This window comes from Leptonychotes weddellii, chromosome 10 (genome assembly GCF_054177405.1).
Source record: "Leptonychotes weddellii isolate Sample4059 chromosome 10, ASM5417740v2, whole genome shotgun sequence".
Classification (NCBI taxonomy): domain Eukaryota; kingdom Metazoa; phylum Chordata; class Mammalia; order Carnivora; family Phocidae; genus Leptonychotes; species Leptonychotes weddellii.
The window spans coordinates 34,050,607-34,069,255 of record NC_138378.1 but is presented as its reverse complement, the minus strand read 5'-3'; the positions used below and the strand labels follow the sequence as shown (position 1 = coordinate 34,069,255).

Sequence of the window (18,649 nt, the reverse complement as noted above, 5' to 3'; positions counted from 1 at the left end):
TGCACTGACTGATGACCTGTTCTACTGTTGATGGGCATTTCGCTGGTTCCACTTTGGGGCTATTTAAATAGTGCTGCTCCAGGGGTGCCTGTGGCTCAGTCGGTTAAGTGTCTGCCTTCAGCTCATGTCATGATCCCAGGGTCCTGGGATCGAGCCCCATGTCAGTCTCCCTGCTCAGCAGGAGTCTGCTTCTCCCTATGTCCCTCACCCCACTAGCGCTCTCTCTCTCTCTCAAATAAATAAATAAATCTTAAAAAAAAATAAGTAGTGCTGCTCTGAGCATTCTTTCTCAGGTCTTTGAGTGCACAGATGAATACATTTCTGTGGTGTATATATCCAGGGTAGGACAGTTGTGCCAAGGGGTACATATACATTATTTCAGTAGTTTGGAAAACCAATTTTCCGAAGTGTTTATATCAGTTCACATTCCCTATAGGTGCTCTATATTCTCGCCAACACTTGGTGTCTTCAGTTTTTTTGTTTTTGTTTTCCTTTTTGCCTTTCTGTCGGGATAGTATGGTGATTTCATATTTTCAGTGGTCATGTATTTTTTACAATTATTTTGTCCTTTCTATTTTAGCTATATACCCAGTCGATGCTCAATTCTGTGACAATCAACAAATTAATGAGCTATTAAGATAGTTGAAATGAGACTTGCCCAACTCAACATTTGGGGTGCAAAGGGAGAACAAAGAGGGCGCTGCAGAACATACCAGAAGTATGAGACACAGCCTACCAAAACCAAAACAAAACAGAGGATAAAATACACTGGGGATTCAGGGCAGTAAGGGACTTGGGAAGAATAACCAAAAAAGATCTGGAACCAGAGTGGCCCACAAGCTGATTAGATATTAGCAATGTAATGCCATAGCTAAAAAAGGGAATGTGATACTACTCTCAACTATGGGAAACATTTTCAAAACTGACCACTTGTTCTTCAGAAGACCTTGAAGAAATGGACTTTGTGACACACTGAAAAAGGGGAAAATTGAATTAGTCGCAATGAAGAAATTCTTCTGGCCAGCAACAATCACTAAAAAGCAAAATATATAGCTCACCGAGCCTGTGGAACTCCTGTCCCCCAGGCATGTCATGTTTCTCTTGTTTTGTCGGGGAAAGGAAGGTAGGAAAGGGTGTCCCTTCGTCAGGGAAGTGGTTGCAGGCTTAAATGGTTAAGGCTCTGTGAGTGATGAAGAACATATTTGCGGGCACAGTTCCATCCCTACCATGAAGCACACGATGTTTAAGCAGTGGGACTGCACAAGGGAGGGCATTCAGAAGGAAGGCAGAAAGAGATGGACATGCATTTCTTTTTTTTTTTTAAGATTTTATTTATTTATTTGACAGAGGACAGACAGCAAGAGTGGGAACACAAGCAGCGGGAGTGGGAGAGGGAGAAGCAGGCTTCCCGTTGAGCAGGGAGCCCGATTTGGGGCTCGATCCCAGGACCCTGGGTTCATGACCTGAGCCGGAGGCTGACGCTTAACGACTGAGCTACCCAGGCACCCCCGGACGTGCATCTCTTGACTTAGAAACGACCTTTGGTGGGTGGAATCCTGTGCTGACAGAAATCCACAGCCTTTTCTAGTTCTAATTTCTCAGAGGCAGGGTCCTTCGGGCCCCACCCTTCCCCTCGGCCTGATGCTGGCCCAGAGCCAGGCTGAGTGCTCCACAGACACACAGCCCTAGGTGATGGCTGGGTTCCACTGGAAATGCTCATCACATCCATCCGGCATCTGCTTTGGGATGCGGCCGCGTGGTGGGTCGGGTGGGGAGGGGGCCTCCGTTGAACCAGGAGGCCAGCTGCTTTCGAGTCTCTTCTCTCAAGCTGTTCTTGTTCTTTCCTTTCCTTCTCCCACATGGCAGAAGAAGACAAGAATAGCCTTTTCAGAAGCATCATTGATTGGCATGAGGCAGAATGTGTCAGCCACATGGAGCCAGCCTGGACTGCATCAGTTCTGTCATATCTTGCCCTCCACAGGAGGTGCTCTGAACAATCAGATGTTAAACCTTGATTTCCTGACATTGCTTTTCCTCAGTTTCTTCAGCTGCAAAATAGAAATAGTCCCTGTTGGGCTATTTTGCGAATTAAAAGGTGTAAAGACATATAGTCTTGATGCCAGGGCCTGGCACAGAGTAAATGCTTGCTGCTAGCTTTTGCATCATCATTATCAGTTTTGAAGACGAAGTTCAAAATTTAGAATTATCCCATGAGGATGTCTGTTCTCAGATAAAGCAAATGAAATGCAAAGAGTCGAAGTGACTTGCCCGGGGTCACACAGCTCTATCATACCAATACCCATGAGTTAAACCATTCCGGGACATCTGAGGACAGTCCTAGCAACATGATAAGCTCCCAGTGATGTAGCTATTATTATTATTATCCCATTTTACTGAACAGGATACGGAAGCACAGTGAAGTGTGCGACTTCTGCCTAAAGGTGCGCCTGTTAGCGAGAAGCAGAAGTGAAGTTGGAACGAATCCAAAGCCCGGGTCTTTGGCCACTCTGTCGGGCCTGGCAATGAGTGTGTGCTGAAGGAATGGTGTGGCCCCGGCAGAGGGGGAAGAGGGCTTGTAGCCTCTGCCTTGCTGAGCGTTTTCCTTGTCATGACAGGAACACGTGGTAAGTAGCCTGCTGGTTGCAGGAACATGGGAGACGCCTGGATGACACCCAGACCCAACCCACAGCTTGGCTCTTAGCCTGCCTAGACCTACTAAACCCCAGACGACCTGCAGACCTGTGAGCATGAGAATACATGCCTACTGTTACAGCCACTGAGTTTGGGGGTCCTCTGTTTTGCAGCATAACTGGGCAAGAGCTGAATAATCCCCGACCTGTATTGAATGTTTTCCGGGACTTGCAATTTACAAGATAAGCATCTTAAATGATGCTACTTAAACTGTGCTGTGCCTAGGATTAGCTTGGGGCCCTTATTAAAATGGAGGTCCTAACTCAGTTGTTCTGGGTGGGACCTGAGATTCTTATCTCCTTGGGAGATCCCAGGAGGTACTGCTGCTCTACTCAACGCACTCTGGGTGCAAAGGTGGAGCAGTCATCCTGAGCCTCTCCTCTGTGTCTCAGAGCCACAACTGTGCCTGGTGAACATCAGGGTGGTAGATGGGTGAGGGAGGGACAGTTCCTGCCTTCCAGTGAGAACTCTGCGTGGGTTTCTAATCCTGAGCACTCTCCCCTACGTCCAGCATAGCCAGGAGGTCAGCTCATGTTAACATTTCCTTCAGCCCACTTCACGGGCTAGGGATTAGAGTCACCTAATGAGATCTCCCCTTTTTTACTTTTTGCCCTTTCTACTTCCTGGAATTTGAAGGTTCCCAGCAATAAAACTGGCTTCCCATTCATTTGGGGCTCATAACCAATACCAGATTTCCAAGTCACAATGTTATTGAGTCCCCAGGCAAGAGATAGAAAATCTATTTCTGGTTTACTTAATTTCTAGTCAGGGAGGGCATGGGGACAGGAAGATGAAGGGTGCAATGGACAGCAGCTTACGTAGGAAGCTGAGTCTTCTGCTGGGACATCTTTGCAACCTGTTTTTTTTTTTTTTTTGTCTAGTATCTAACTTTTCTTTCCATCACCATCACCTGGTGAATTGAGCCCCATGAAATTTTGTCCTTTGGGCATCCTGCAAAAATAGGAGAATTCTCTCCAAGGAGACAATATCTTCTCTCCTTCCTTCAACTTTTCATCATATAGATGACTCTTGAACAACAGGAGTCTGAACTGCCTGGGTCTATGGATTTTTATTGATTTTATTGATAAAAACAGTATGATAGTGTAAATGTATTTTCTCTTCCTTATGATTTTCTTACATTTTCTTTTCTCTAGCTTACTTGATTGTAAGGATACAGTATATAGTATGTATAACTTACAAAACATGTGTTAATCAACTGTTTATGTTAGCAGTAAGGCTTCTGATCAGCAGCAGGCTATTGGTAGTTAAGTTTCTGGGGAGTCAAAAGTGATACATGGATTTTCAACTGTGTGGAGAGGGGAGTGTTGGTGCCTCTAACCCCTGCATTGTTTAAGACTCAACTGTATATTGTAGATCACAATCTACAAATGTTTTAACTGTAGGAAGATCTCATCCTGAGGCTCAACTTGCAAATATTCTGAAGTTTTCCAGTGGGTCCCTGGATTGTTATAGATCCTAAACATGTTATGTGAGTGCCTTAAAAAGATTGCCACAATTTCCTAATTAAGCTAAACATACACCTACCATGTGACCTAGCCATTCTGCTCCTAAGTATTCACACAGGAGAAATGAAAGCATATGTTCATGCAAAGACATACCTGAATATTCATGGCATCTTTATTTTATAGGCCCAAATTGGAAACAGCCTAAATGTGCTTCAGTGAATGAATGGATAAGCATATTGTATGCATACTGTAGAATACTAATTGGCAATAAAAAGGATCAAATGCTTTATGCATAAAACAACATGGATGATTCTCAAAATCATTATGGTAAGCAAAGAAACTTGCTGTATTGTACATTCTGTATGATTCTACTTATATAAAAATCTAGGAAATGTAGAAATGAATCTATGGTGACAGAAGGCAGCTCAGTGGGCTGGAGACTGCTGGAGAATGAGGGAGGACTCACAAAGGAGCACTAAGAAACTTTTGGAGATGATAGATTTACTCATCATTTGATAGTGGTGATGATTTGACAGGTGTCAAAACTCGTCAGATTGTTCACTTTAAATACGCATGGTTCACTGTACATCTACTATACTTCAATAAAGCTATATTTTAAAAAATAATAATACAGTTGCCATCCCCCCCCCATTCTCTCCCCATCCCTATCTCTGAGAAGTTGTTGGGAGCCAAGGCATGTTTTTCATTTGTTTCATTGGCACTGGCATGAATATTCTATCTAGACATTGGTGGGGGTAAGTTAACACCTGGGTGGCCTATGGCATCATTTCCAGCTTCCCTGGATCCTTCATATAGATTCTGGCCACATCTTTTTATTTTTGAAAATAGAGATGTGGTGTCTGGTGGGAAGTGGCCTATTGCCTTCACAGTCTACCTTCCTTTTTCCAGGTCACTTATCTGAACATCTGGAGGTTGGGGTGCCCCAAACTGTGAGTCTGGCAGCCAGGGACCCCAAATTTGAAAACAGAAACTCTCCTATTCTATTGGCCCTGTAGCACTGTCCCTGCCAGGGGGTCAGCATTTGTACTCCATCTAAACTCTTGACTCAGCAGCCACAGAAAGAAAAAAATTAAGTTTTATCTTTTATGTTCATGGCTTCTTATGAAGTTGGAAGTGAAGTACAGAAAAGATTTAAATAAAATGCAAAATGAGATCTGTTTCTTAATAGCACACTCCTTTGCTATTTCTTAAAGTCACTGTCTATCATCCTGGGCATTAAATTGATTACCCTATCCCATCCCCTAAGGAATCTTCTGTCTTTTAGTAAATGAGTACAGACAGAGGGACAGATAGCTGTCCCTGAAGAAAGAGGCTTCATCACCATCTCTTTCTTTTTATAAATCAAAAAATCCTGAGCTAAGGGTTGTAGAAGAAAGATGTTCTCAGAAAATGAGAGAGAAATAAGAGGACCACAGAAACCATTAAGTGCTATAAAATAAGACCAATGTAGACAAGTTAAAAAAAAAAAGATGGAGATAATTGAATCTGGAGAAGAGAGAGAAACTATTAAAATAATAGTCTTCAAGTCCTGCATGAGATGCTTTTTTTGAAAAGTGAACGAATAGTGGTAAAAAATAGCAAACATGAAATTAAGAGGTAGCGTAAAAGATTTAACGGACACATCAGAGGGAAAATATTGTGACACTGAAGGTTGTTAAAAGAAATACTTGTACGACATACAGAAGATTGTGGGATTCTTTCCTTCGGAGGCTTTAAAACCAAAATAGATTCTCCTTTACTGAATGGATAGTTCTCATGACTTCTAAGAATGTCTCCCAGACTCAAAGATCAATGCCTATTAGAACATGGCTTGGAAAGAATGAACGAAGGGGCTACACAAACAATAAAACTTTCTTCTGGTTTGTATAAAGGAAAATTAAATTAAGAAATAAAATTATAGTGTTTCAGTTCAAGGTGGTAGACCAAGAATTTTCATTTACTTCCTTTCCCTCTCCAAATTCTACTGAAAAGGCAGATGAAAAAAAAGAATCCACAACAGAGCTGTAAAGCTGAAAGGGTTCACCTATAGAAGAAGGAATGATTTCTAGTTGACATGGAAGAAATGGTAACCAACTGAAAGTGAAACACTACAGAGCTGAGAAAGTGAAGAAAAATCTCTTTAAAAAGTGAGTTTCTTTAGAGAAATTCCTATAATACTAGGAACAATAGAGGCTATGTCAGTTGCCCTACTAGGCATTTACTCATAAGACATGAAAACATATGTTAACAGAAAGGTTTGCACAAGAATGTTAACATGGACTTTTTTATAGTATCTGAAGCATTGGAAACAACCCAAATGTTTACCAATGGGGGGAACGGATAAACAAATTGTGATATAGTTATGCAATGGATTACCATGTGGCAATAAATTAGAGAAATCTACTAATATACACACCAACAAAAATGAATCCCCAAATCATTATGTTGAGCAAAAGAAGCCAGACACATACACAAAAATGCACACAGTATGGTTCCATCTATATGAAGATCTAGAACAGGCAAACTAATCTATGATGATAGGAATCAGACACTGGTTGCCTCCGGGAGGAGTGAATTGCCTATAATGATTCACTAGAAGACTTTCTGGGATGATGTAGACATTCTATATCCTAATCTTGATGGTGGCTACATGGGCATATAAAATTGTCAAAAATGGACCTGAACTTTTAAGAATCATTTATTTTATTGTATGTAAATTATATTCATTATTTTTTTTTTAAAAACTAAAACTGCTGAGAGAAAAAATAGAGAGAAGAGGAAGAGGAGGGGAGGAGGGGAGAAGGAGAAGGGAAGAAGAGAAGAGAAGAGAAGAGAAGTGAAGAGAAGTGAAGAGAAGGAAGAGGAGAGAAGGAAGAGGAGAGGAGAGGCAAGGCTATAGAAGTTGGGAGAGAAAGGTGAGGACAGGAAACTGATTAAAGAGTGCATAAGCAAGAAATTACTCGAGAAGTGTTCTTAAGATGAAGACAAACATGGGGCTTCAGATTAAAAGGGTCCACTGAGTGCTAACCAGAACTACCTAACTAAAGCCTTAAATCTAAACATAACATGATGACATTTCTGAACATTATGAATAAAGTGAAAAATCCCAAAAGCTTCTAGTTTAAAAAAAAAGTCATCTACAATGCCACAGCATCAGGTTTTTGAGTGAAACATGAGATGGTGTAATAAAATTGGATTTTATCTTCAAAATTCTGAGGGGAAACAATATGGAACACAGCCAACTACCAAATTAGCATTTAAGTATGATAACCAAATAAGGATATGTTCAAAAATTTAGGATCTCAGTGAGTTTAGCCTTTGATAAAACCTTTCTAAAATAAATTTTTGAGAATATTTTCCAAGAAAATAAAAGATGAAAATACGAGATTCAAATAGCAGCAACAGCAGATAAAGAAATAGCTAAATCTTATAGTTATACCTAGATAATTATTGGGAACATAAGTGAAACTGCTAAGAAATTATTTCTAAGATAGTTATAATGAAAAAGAAAGAATGAAAGAAAGGAAGAAGGAAGAAAAAAGAAACAGAAAGAAAGAGGAATAATCTGGTATTAAATATTCATATAATGTATTAAAAGTTGAGAGATACATAGAAAAGGCATGTCAGATTCTTATTTGGGGGGGATTTAGGTTATAAATATGGATTGATTTTCAGCACTGATAGAAAAGTGTAAGTTCAAATCTGTTAAAATCTTAAGAGTAACAGCAATAGAACACTTTCAAAACTTGAGGAAAAATGAACAAAGTAAATAACATTTAAATACTTATTGAATGTTCATGTGCTAATAAAGTACTTTTTTTTTAAAGATTTTATTTATTTGACAGAGAGAGACACAGCGAGAGAGGGAACATAAGCAAGGGGAGTGGGAGAGGGAGAAGCAGGCTTCCCACGGAGCAGGGAGCCTGAAGCAAGGCTTGATCCCAGGACCCTGAGATCATGACCTGAGCCGAAGGCAGACACTTAACGGCTGAGCCACCCAGGCGCCCCTCATGTGCTAGTAAAGTACTTAACATTCATTCAGTGTTTTAATTTTTACAACAGCACTAGGAAATAGTTATTATATATCTAATTTCCTGAGGAGAAAATTAAGACATAGGCTAACTCTCTTGCCAATGGTCACACAGATAATAAATTAGAAGGTAAGAGGCAAAGTGGGAAAAATTGTGGAAATTTGAGAATACTACATAAAATGGGAAAAATATCTTCAAATCTATCAGTAATCACAATAAATATAAATGAGTTAAATTCATTGACATACTGCATGGAAAAAGAAAATTTAGCTATTGGTTATTAATAAGAGAGATATTTAAGAGACACTCAACAAATCCCAGAAGAAAGAAAAATAAAGCAAGAGTTGCAACATTAATATCAAACAAAAAAAGTATTTAAGACAAGGAATTTCATATATATAACCACCAAAAAGGATACTTTATGTCCCAACACCATGGATTCTAAACAAGTAAAGCAAAAATTAATGGGGTTATGAGAAACAGACAAATCTACAACAGTAGGATAAAAATGAAATCAATTTCCTTGAGGAATCAGCAGATAAGTAGATAATAAATAAATCAAGAGTTGGAGGGTTTTCATAATATAATTAACAATCTTGATCTGATAGGTCTTACAAAGAGATATAAGATTGTACAGCATAAAAATATACAGTCATGAATATTTGCAAAATATGCTTGTACTATGTACAAACTTTATACTGAGAAAGTCTAATTTATCAGTATGTAAAAATATATGATATTCTGGGAAAACATAATTTATCAAAATTGACTAAAGAAAAGTTATATTATCTGAATAGACTATTGACCGTGGAATAATATGGAATATTAATCAGAGATCTTAAGCAAAGAGGTACCAAGGCCAAAAGGGTTTTATGAATGAATTCTAACCATCTCATAATCTTACTTAAAGTGCTAAAGTGAAAAAAATGAAGATTTTCAACTCATCCCATGAAACTCTAATGATCTCACTATTGAAATGGATACCTCTAGCTTTCATGCATACACCAAGAAAACTGTAAGCATATATTTCTATAGCTTTCCTAGATTCCAGAACTAACAAATTGGAAACTATAACAACAAGAAATAAAACACTATTCACAATAGCAATCAAACCTAGGTATGATAGGACAAGTGGCTATTCATTTGGACAAAAACCAAAGCTGTATCTTTATCTTAAAGCTTAAGCCCAAAACAAACAAACCAACCTTAAACCCACAAACAAACAAACAAACCAACCTTAAACCCACAAATAACACCAAAGTAGATTGTAGTTCTAAACAACAACAGCATCAACAATAAAAACTATAAAACCGTTAGAACAAAATCTGTTTAAAGATTTTGACAATCTTTATTTGAGGAACTCTTTCTTAAGTAAGGCAAGAAAACCACAAGTCATAAGAGAAATGATTCAGAGTTGCTTACATTTAAAACAGAAAGTTTTTGCATGGCCAAAGGCAGCAGAAACAATATTAAAAGATGAGTGCAAGATTGGTCTAAACATTTACAAAGCCTATGAGACAAAAGTCAATATGGTAGAGATTTTGCAAAGATGGCCACAATAATTCCTCCCATCCCTGTACACATGCTCCTTTGCAATGTTACTTTGTTGGTCCTCCAGTCAAGAAGAGTCTATTTCCTGTCCCCTAGACTCTGAACTGACCCAGTGATTTGTTTGGCCAATAGAATGTAGCTGAAGTTGTACAAGTTCATCAAGAGGTCTTGCAATTTCTGCTTTTACTCTCTTGCAGCTCTAAGTCTACCATGTAAAGCCATGCAGGCTAGCTTACTTGAAGATGAAAGACCCGAGAGAGCCCAGGTGACAGCCAGCATCAACCATCAGACATATGAGTGACGTCATCTTCGACTATCAAGCTCATGACAAGCCAACACAAGGCTATAGCCACAGGTGTAATTCTAGGTGAGATCAGCAGAAGAACTATCCAGCTGAGCCCAGAGCAAGTTGCTGACACACAAACTGATGAGCTAATAAAATAATGGTTGTTTTTAGCCACTAAGTATTGGAGTGGTTTGTTACGTAGTAATAGCTAAGTGGGACAGTCATCCATAATTTATAAAGAATTCCAGGGATAAGAGCAAACAGCCTGCCTGGAAAATGGGCAGGCAAGTCACAAAACAAGAAACACAATGTCTGTTGACCTGAATCAGAGCTGGGAGTCCTGCTGAGGAACTGGAAAAGGAACTTGGGCTCCACAACCCGCCTGCCTGGTCTGAATCCTGGCCCTGCCCACCACAGCTGTGTGGCCTTGGGCAAGTTACTCAAATCTCTCCAGGCCTCAATTTCCTCATCTGTGAAATGGGTATACAAAGACTATCAATCCCACAGAATCACTGCAAGGAAACTTACTTGTATTAAGAACAAATAAATGTCCCTTTTGCTTCTACTGCTATAAAGAGCTCAGGTGACCTCTTGCACCAGAAGCAGTGAGTACAAGAGGCTAAGCCGTTTTACTGAGGCAAGTAGAGGGATAAAGGAAGAAAGAGCTCTTAAAGATGGTAGTTAGGAGACAGAGAACAAAGGCATTTAGTTACATTTCAGAGTTTGGTTTGCTGTAATGGTATAAAAATAATCAATTTGATGGTTTATAATACTTGCTTATATCTTAATAAGCTCTAGCTTTATTATTTAAAATCAGTAGAAATTCATGGTTTTAAATCTGACTGACGTTTAGTAGAGAGGCAGCCATCTGAATTTCAAGTAAAAGAGATATAATAATATTTATTATTACTGCTGTGGATTCTATATTTTAGGATGCTCTATCTTCCAGACTGCTTTCATTATATATAACTGTTTTCTTACTATTATCAATTAAAGGCATGAAAGAACTAATCTGAGTATCTGATCAACATGAGACACTCATTTCAATTAGGAGATAAGATTTCATTCAAAAGTGAAAAAAAATTATTTCTGTGCATTTTTATGCAGCTGTTGCAGACAACTGGACAATTTCTTATAAGATATTTTAAAATACCGAAAGCAGTATGAAGACTAACATTGTTTTCATGAGCCACATGAAAGATAGCATGCTCAAAGCATTTTACTGCCACCTCATAACATCGTACCTACAGTACGAAGACAGTCACAGAGCCAAAAAATGTGTCCTCTAGTATGTTGAAACTACCCCCAAAATCATGTTAGATCATGTTTATATATATGTGCATGTGTGTATATATAATGTTATCAATGTATGTGTATATATATATAAATATATATATTCATATTTAACACAATAAGACTGTCAAGATGTGTTTGCAAATTTAAGTTGTTAAAAGGCTTTTTCTGTCTTATAGCCAGCATGAAGACTTTGCTAAGAACTTGGAGTACAAATATTCTTCGAAGATTTTTCACTATAAAGTAACAAAAACAAATTAAGCAGCTTCTAGCTGTGCACCCTTGGACAAGTTACCTAACATCAGTGTTTTCATTTGAATCTGGGATAGCGAGAGTGCCCAATTCATAAGACTTTTGTTGATATACGTAAAGTGCTAAGAATAGTGTCTGACACATAAAAGACACTTGAGAAATCTTAGCTATAATTGTTGTTATTCTTACTACTATTTTATTGGGTGTCCTTGATACGTGAAAATCACCAGATCTTAAATAAGGAAGTATCTCTTTTTAAAAGATCCCAAATACACTACAGGTTGGGTAAATAAACCAACCGTTGTGCATTTCTAACTGCAACCTCATATTTTAGAATATTTTAAGCAGTAATAACCAAAAAAACAAGGTAGTGTAAGGATTGGTTAACTTCCTGGTTACAAAGAATGAGTTTAGCAACTTAAAATATCACAGAGCCAAAATAAAATAAAATAAAATATCACAGAGCCAACAAACTTAAGTGGAGCTTAAGATGGGTTAGAAATGTCCAGTAAACAGAAAGAATATAGTGTCCCCAGTTTTGTTTTTAAATACACCTGCTACTAGTGAATTCAGTTTCTGGGGCTGAAAACAACATACTAATAAATGTCTTTTGCAGACCTTCTCACTTGGTGGAACATATTCTCTTTCTCCATTTGAATCGTAATATCTTTGGAGAGCCAAAGAAATAACTTCAGTCAGGAAGAATATAAAACTTTTACAATAACAAATCACAAAAGAGAATAAAATTATGAACCAAACTGTTAAATGCATCATTCTGCCTGGATAAGTGCATTGAGTGGACAGAATAACCCAACACTATTACAAGATAAGCTGAAGCTGGTGGATTAGCAGCTCCTTGGGACCCAAGATATTCCTAGGAACATTACTCCTTCTAAATCCCCCCAATTTCTTTTGCCCTCTTGGGGAAGTTCTTCAGCCGAAGGCCCTTTTGAGAATTTAATCCACTTCCCCTTTGCAGTTGCCACTTCCACCAGCTGCTTCTCTCATTACCTTACTGTTCAGGCAGAAAAGGCCAACCCCAGGTTATTCTAATGATAGCAAACACCTCATAAAGAAATCTGCCAAATTTACTTTTCCATTGAACATCATTTTTACAGCTTTTCATGAGCCCATGAGGAAAGAAAACATCATGTATAAAATATGACTTCCAGAAATCTTGAAGATATTAAGAATGATGCCTACAGTGTTAGACTGGTGGGATATACCATAGTCTATAGAATGGGAGTCTCTTCAGTTTCCCCAAAGGAATCCTATCAGTCTGTCATTGTACCTGTTGGCCCACAGGAGTTGACATTTTCAGAAATGTCCCAAATTTAAAAGAACTGCTAGCTCTGGGGTGTATACTTTTCCACTCCTGGTTGGGCATTTGTGTGCAAGGATCACCTTGCTTTAGTCTATGACACTCGGGCAGAGAGAAAACTTGGTATAATTAATCAAGAGTTTGGAATGTATGAACTTGGGCAAGTTTCCTAATCTCTCTGTGCCTCAGTTTTTGCATCTGTCAAGGGGGCATATTAACAGTATAGAACCTCATTAAATCAGTGAAATTCTGTAAAGCACTTAAAGCAGTAGCACATAGTAAGCACTATGGAAATAGGTGAATTCTTCTCTCTTTAACAGTAAAACTTTTCACAAAAATTACATAAAATGTAAAAAAAAGGAATTAGCTGGGGCAGTGATTGTAAAGCCCTTTGGGAACAATGAATAATACTTATCTGGACATTGCAGAATAAAGAGTTTTAGAGAGGCTGGTTTGAGGAAGAAATTTTAGGAGCCAGAAAATTCCCACTGCTTCCTGGGAAAATCCTTTCGGGATTTTCTTCTTTTCTTCTACCCATGCTCCAAGTTGACAGTTGTTAACACCCTTAGACTCAAGGAAAAACGTCTTCCAAGACAGCCCCAGGAAATCCCTACCTGAGCAATCCTTCATTCGGAAGCTGTAATTGACCTTGTGTCTGAAGCCCATTATCCCCTCCCCAAAGGCGGACCCCCCCACCCCCCACCCCCGCCCCGGCCCGCCTTGGAGCTGAACGGATCATCAGAATCCCATTCCTTAAAGCGACCCTCAACAGGAGCAGAACGCTGGAAGTCTTTACTGTATGTTTAAAAGCCCCAGGTGACCCGGGCCCCAAGTACGACAGGTGGCTTGATTCCGCGCCCTCCGCAAGGCTGGGGAGGGACAAGGGAGGCATGTGGACCGCGTGGGCAGACAGAACGTGTCTGGCCATTCTCCTCGGGAAATTATTTCCTGACCTTTGGCGTTGCTTTCCCAAGGGGCTGACTCACAAGGTTCTTCCTCTCAAACCCAGTTTGGGGATATTACCCTATAGTTAAGAGTCTCCTACCCTATCGTTCCCCTGCCCCCCCCCCAGATTAACATTACTTAGACTCTGAAGGGCAACCAAAGACTGGCAGCACCCCAAAGCAAACACGCATACATAACTCCACACTTCCTCCGCGCATCCCAAGCCTCGCACCCCCAGGTACCTGACCTGTGACAGACCTGAAGGAGAGCGTCTGCCAGACCTCAGTGCAGGGTTCAGCCTTCAGGCACGTAACCCCGCTCCGCCTCTGCCTAAAACAGGTTGCCCCCGCCAGGCTGCTGCCCAAACAGTTGCTCTTTGGCGGGGCGCGGGACCCGCCTCCTCGCATCCAGCGGGTGCTAGCTCAGCATCCCACCACCCGCGGCCCCGCAGCCACGCGCGCCCCTCTCTGGCGGCGCACTCACCTGCAGCTGGGTCCGGCTGGCGTTGCCCGCAGCCGCGTCTGGCCCGTCGGCGGCTCCCGAACCGCGCAGCACCGTGATGTGCAGCGTGAGCAGCAGCAGCCCCAGCAGCAGCAGCAGCTCCGCCGCCAGGCGCACCATCCTCTTGAGGCGCGCGGCTTTAGGACCCGGCGCGGCGGGCGGCGGTGGCGGCGGCGGTGGCGCCGGGGGAGGAGGAGTTGGAGCCCGGGAGCCCGGCAGCGCGGCTCCCGCCTCGGCCCCCGCCGGGGCCCCGCTCCCCAGGCCCACGGGGCTGGCGCTGGGCTCAGCGGGGCGCGCCGGGCCGGGGGAGCAGGAGCTGCCGCCGCCACCGCCGCCGCCGCCGCCGCACCACGGCGGAGCCACGGCGGGGCCGGGGACGTCCAAGCCGGCTGCGGAGCAAACCCCGGCGCTCCCCGGCGGCGGCGGCGGCGGTGGGGACGGGGGGCAGCCCGGGACTCGGGCCGGGCCAGGGACCACCCTGCGGGCAGGGGGCAGCGGGGGCGGCGGCGGGACGGGCGCAGCCGAGCCCCCGAGTGCACATGGGCGCCCCAGATGTGGCCGCGGCGCCGCAGCTGGAGCGGGAGCCGCAGCCAGAGGAGCGCAGGGAGGAGGAGGAGGAGGAGAAGGAGGAGGAGGAGGAGAATGAGGAGGAGGGCTTCAGTGGCGGCCCGGAGTTACCTCCACGCTTGGCTCCCCCGCCCTTGCCGCCCGGAGCCACTCACCCGACGAGCCACCTCCCCTCCTCCCAGCGCTCCTTCGGGCCGCGGGCCGCGCCGCCCCGCCGCCGAGTCCTAGGGTGAGCCGGCTCCAGATGGGGGCCCCGGGTACACAGGGGCTGTCACTGTTTGGAGGTGACCCGGGAGCCCCTCCGGGATCGGCGTCGGCCTCCGGGCTGCGCCAAGTGCGCACACTGCTGCCGAGGTCGCTGTACAGGGCGAGGGCAGACCTTGTGCGTACTGAGGCTCGGGGCTGTGGGTGGGTGGGGTGCCTGGGCGAGTTTAGAAACCTTTATTGACAAAGTGGAGTTGGGAGTTGTGGTGGTGGAGAACCGAGAGGGCGCAGGACAAGCCAGGTGTCTGTCTGCGACTGTGAGCCCCTTGCCGAAGAAGCTGCCGTGCGCGTGTACCAGGGGAATGATAAAGTGTCGTTCCAGAAGGGTCTTGACACTTGCTCCTGGACGGTGGGCCGCAACTCCCTGAGCAGCGCTGCTCACACGCCCGCGGCGCGGGGTAGAGCCTGGGAAGTGAGGCGAGTCGGATTCGCTAGGTGTGGGTCCGGTCGAGCGCGCAGGTGGCGCGGCGGGAAGCTTCTGGGGCAGGGAGCCCGCGGCTCAGGCGCGCAGGACGTTGGTGGGGCACTGGGGGTTCAAGCAGAGCAGACAGTCGCGGGTCGAGGGGCTCATCCCGGAGGCGCTGCGCCCGGAGGTGACCTAGGGGCTGCCGTCGCACAGCCGCCGCTCCTGGGCCACCGCCTCATGACCGCGCTGCAGCCTCGGGCTCCCGCGCGCCGCTCATGCCTTGCTGGGGGCCTTGGGCGAGTGGAAGGGCTCCCGGGTCGAGCAGAGGGCGCTGAGTCCTGGCCTCGGATGCGAGACCGAACTGGGTCCGGTAGCAGGCTCTGATAACCGCAGTGGCCGCGCGCGTTTCCCTCCCTTTCGATCTTGCTCTGGCTCCCGCCTTCCCGAGTGGCTCAGAGTGGCGAGCGCGCTGTACGGCTGGGGCCTTTTATACTGCGCTGCCTCCGCCTCCTACCAGGTTTCCTCCTCCCCTCCTTCCCTGTGCCCGCCCAGCCGGTCCCTCCCAGCGTGCGGAGCCCCCAGCCTAGGCGTTCGCACAAGTCCATTTCGCAAATTTCCAAGCCTACCTCGCCTCTGGGACTCCGGTGCCCTGGGCTTATCCTCCCGATTCTCCTTTGGTGACCAAAATTAAAAAAACTTTTTCCGCCTGCACACCCCCAGCCCCGTTTCTGCCTTTCTGTCGGTCCTACAAACTGAAGATTCTAAAGTCAACTACCTTCCGACTTCACATCTTTGCGCAAGGGACGTCAGCCGAGTCTTACCCAAATTAAGACAAGAAACCCTTCATCAGTCCGAAAGTTCCTCAGGTCACCGTGGCATTTTGCAGAATTTAAATAGCTGTGGTTAAGATAGGGTGTAATGGTTGCGTTTTAATTTGTGTCCGGAGAAGGAAGGGCTAAGCTTGTTGCCGCTCTAGAGATGCTGTGAGCATTTTCAAAATTCTAACCAGCCCTAGCATTTTATTAATGAATTGGCAGCTGTTTATAAAGCACTCGGTATCTTTTCCTTTTCAGTAATTTGGGGAGGGATTGCAGGGAGAGAAAGGGGAGATGTTTGGAGGGAATGCTTGCTTTGAATTTTCAGGCGGTCGGTCCTGTCAGGCATCTCCTTGCAATCTCCAGGCTCTAAAATGCCAAATAATTGCCAACAGGAGCGCTAAGGGAGAATTTGAAACAATAGACCGTCAGCAGTTCAGATGGGAGATCAAAGAGGGGATCCCAGCAGTTTTCAGACCCCACAAGGATCCTCCTGTGTGTTTTCTAATTAGAGTCACTTCGAAAGGGGAGGAGGGCGGGAGAATCAGCACAATGATGAAATATATAAATTAAGATGGCAAACTGGAATCCCGAAGGCAGAGAGAGTTTAAGCCTGGCTCTAAGCCACAGTTGTGCCAGATTATGATGTGGGCGCACAGGGACAAATGACTTTCCTATTGCCTGAGGCAGGCTGGTCTAAATTAGAATCCAGGCGCTGCTGTGTCCTGTATTTCCATCACACACAGTCCCCACATGTGAGCCTCAATTGCCTCTCCTCTCATCTAAAATTAACATTTTTGGAACCTAAGGAGAAATAACTTTTAAAAAAATTCTGGAAAGAAATCCTTGCAGTGAGCGTAAATTCTTGTAAATTTGTAAAGGGCGAGTTGGAGATCAAAGTCTTTGTAAAATGTTGTAAAAATTGTAAATTGAATTTTGGGGACAGAAGTCTTTATAAAATGTTGAACAAATGTATGAATGAATCCTATTAAAATCCTTTCACGCTGTGAGATCCAAATTCCAGGTGAGTTTATGTTCTAGTAAGCATACATAGCCAGTACTGATAAATGTCCATACTCTGTGACTAAAGTTACCAAACCAGGCTGCTTTTTAGGGGTTAGGGAGAACTGGATTATAATTTTGTGGAAAAGGAATTACAAATTTAATAGCTGAAACAAATTAGGTTGCAAGCACGTTTATGGAATTGTACCAGTTGCTGATGAAAGTTTTAAAAAATCCTACCTCCTTTTTCAGAGTTCTCAGGGCAATTTATTCATACCTTTACAGTTGTTATAATAATAATAATAATAGATTTTATTTATTTATTTTAGAGAGAGAGAGTGTGAGTGAGGGGTGGAGCAGAGGGAGAGGGAGAGAGAATCTGAAGCAAACCTGCGCTGAGCAAGAGCCCAACTCTGGGCCTCATCTCACAACCCTGAGATCATGACCTGAGCCAAAATCCGGAGTTGGCTGCTTAACCGACTGAGGCACCCCATACCTTTATTATTGATCTTACTTTGCCCTAGTAGAATGTGTCTGTGTGCATGTCTGCCTTCTCACCACACCTGGATCACCACCTGTGGTAGAACATTCCAGAGCACACATCCCCTCCCCACCTCCAGCATACAGTTTTCTTTCTGGGTTCATAGTTAGAGAACATGTTCAGGCAACACTGGGTCTAGGTGGACTGTGAAGAGCTCTGGTACTTCCAGGTCTGGCCCTAAAACATCATGAGTGATCATCTACACACACTCTACCTTTCCTTTCTATATAAAAAAGGATTCCGAGTGGAAAGACCCCAAATCTCTGAGTTACTGCTCAAAGGAGAGGTATGGGAACAAGGGTGTCTGCATTTAACTGTGCATAATGAGAAATAAAACTTTGTTGTTCAAAGCCGCTGTGACTTAGGGCTGTTTGCTATAGCAGCTTGTCTTAGAAAAGACAGAGACCTGTCTCATCATCATTATATTTCTAGACCTGAGCATAGTGCTTTGAATGGAGTAGTTGCTCAACCAGTGTTTGTTTAATGACTATAATAAATGTGGTCTTTATATAGACCTTACTTAATAAGTTCACTCTCCTTAAAGTATTCCTACTATAGGTGGCTGACCTATAAATATGAACTCTTTTTTTTTTTTTGAATTTTTTTTTTATTCTTATGTTAATCCCCATACATTACATCATTAGTTCTAGATGAAGTGTTCCATGATTCATTGTTCGTGCACAACACCCAGTGCTCCATGCAGAACGTGCCCTCCTC

The 18,649-nt window shown here is 43.4% G+C and overlaps 1 protein-coding gene and 2 long non-coding RNA genes across 4 annotated transcripts in view; 2 read left to right on the top strand and 1 right to left on the bottom strand.

Moving 5' to 3' along the window:
* ISM1 (isthmin 1) overlaps positions 1–14,581 on the bottom strand; it is a 69,147-nt gene extending 54,566 nt beyond the window's left edge. The window contains exon 1 of the mRNA XM_006741618.3: positions 14,320–14,581. Within this exon, the coding sequence (XP_006741681.1) occupies positions 14,320–14,457 (138 nt within the window). The 5' untranslated portion in view covers positions 14,458–14,581. The remainder of the gene's footprint in view (positions 1–14,319) is intronic.
* On the top strand, positions 2,447–11,604 carry LOC145723842 (uncharacterized). 2 transcript variants are annotated; one of them, XR_014149170.1, is made up of 4 exons: positions 2,447–2,624; positions 4,341–4,484; positions 9,937–10,106; positions 11,498–11,604. It is a non-coding gene; the product is annotated as an uncharacterized LOC145723842 (long non-coding RNA). The 2 variants fall into 2 exon arrangements; XR_014149169.1 differs by lacking the exon at positions 11,498–11,604 and having other exon boundaries at positions 9,937–10,203.
* A 473-nt stretch (positions 14,582–15,054) lies between the features above and the next one.
* Positions 15,055–18,649, top strand: part of LOC145723841 (uncharacterized) — a 40,187-nt gene continuing 36,592 nt past the window's right edge. The window contains exon 1 of the long non-coding RNA XR_014149168.1: positions 15,055–15,133. This is a non-coding gene — a long non-coding RNA (uncharacterized LOC145723841). The remainder of the gene's footprint in view (positions 15,134–18,649) is intronic.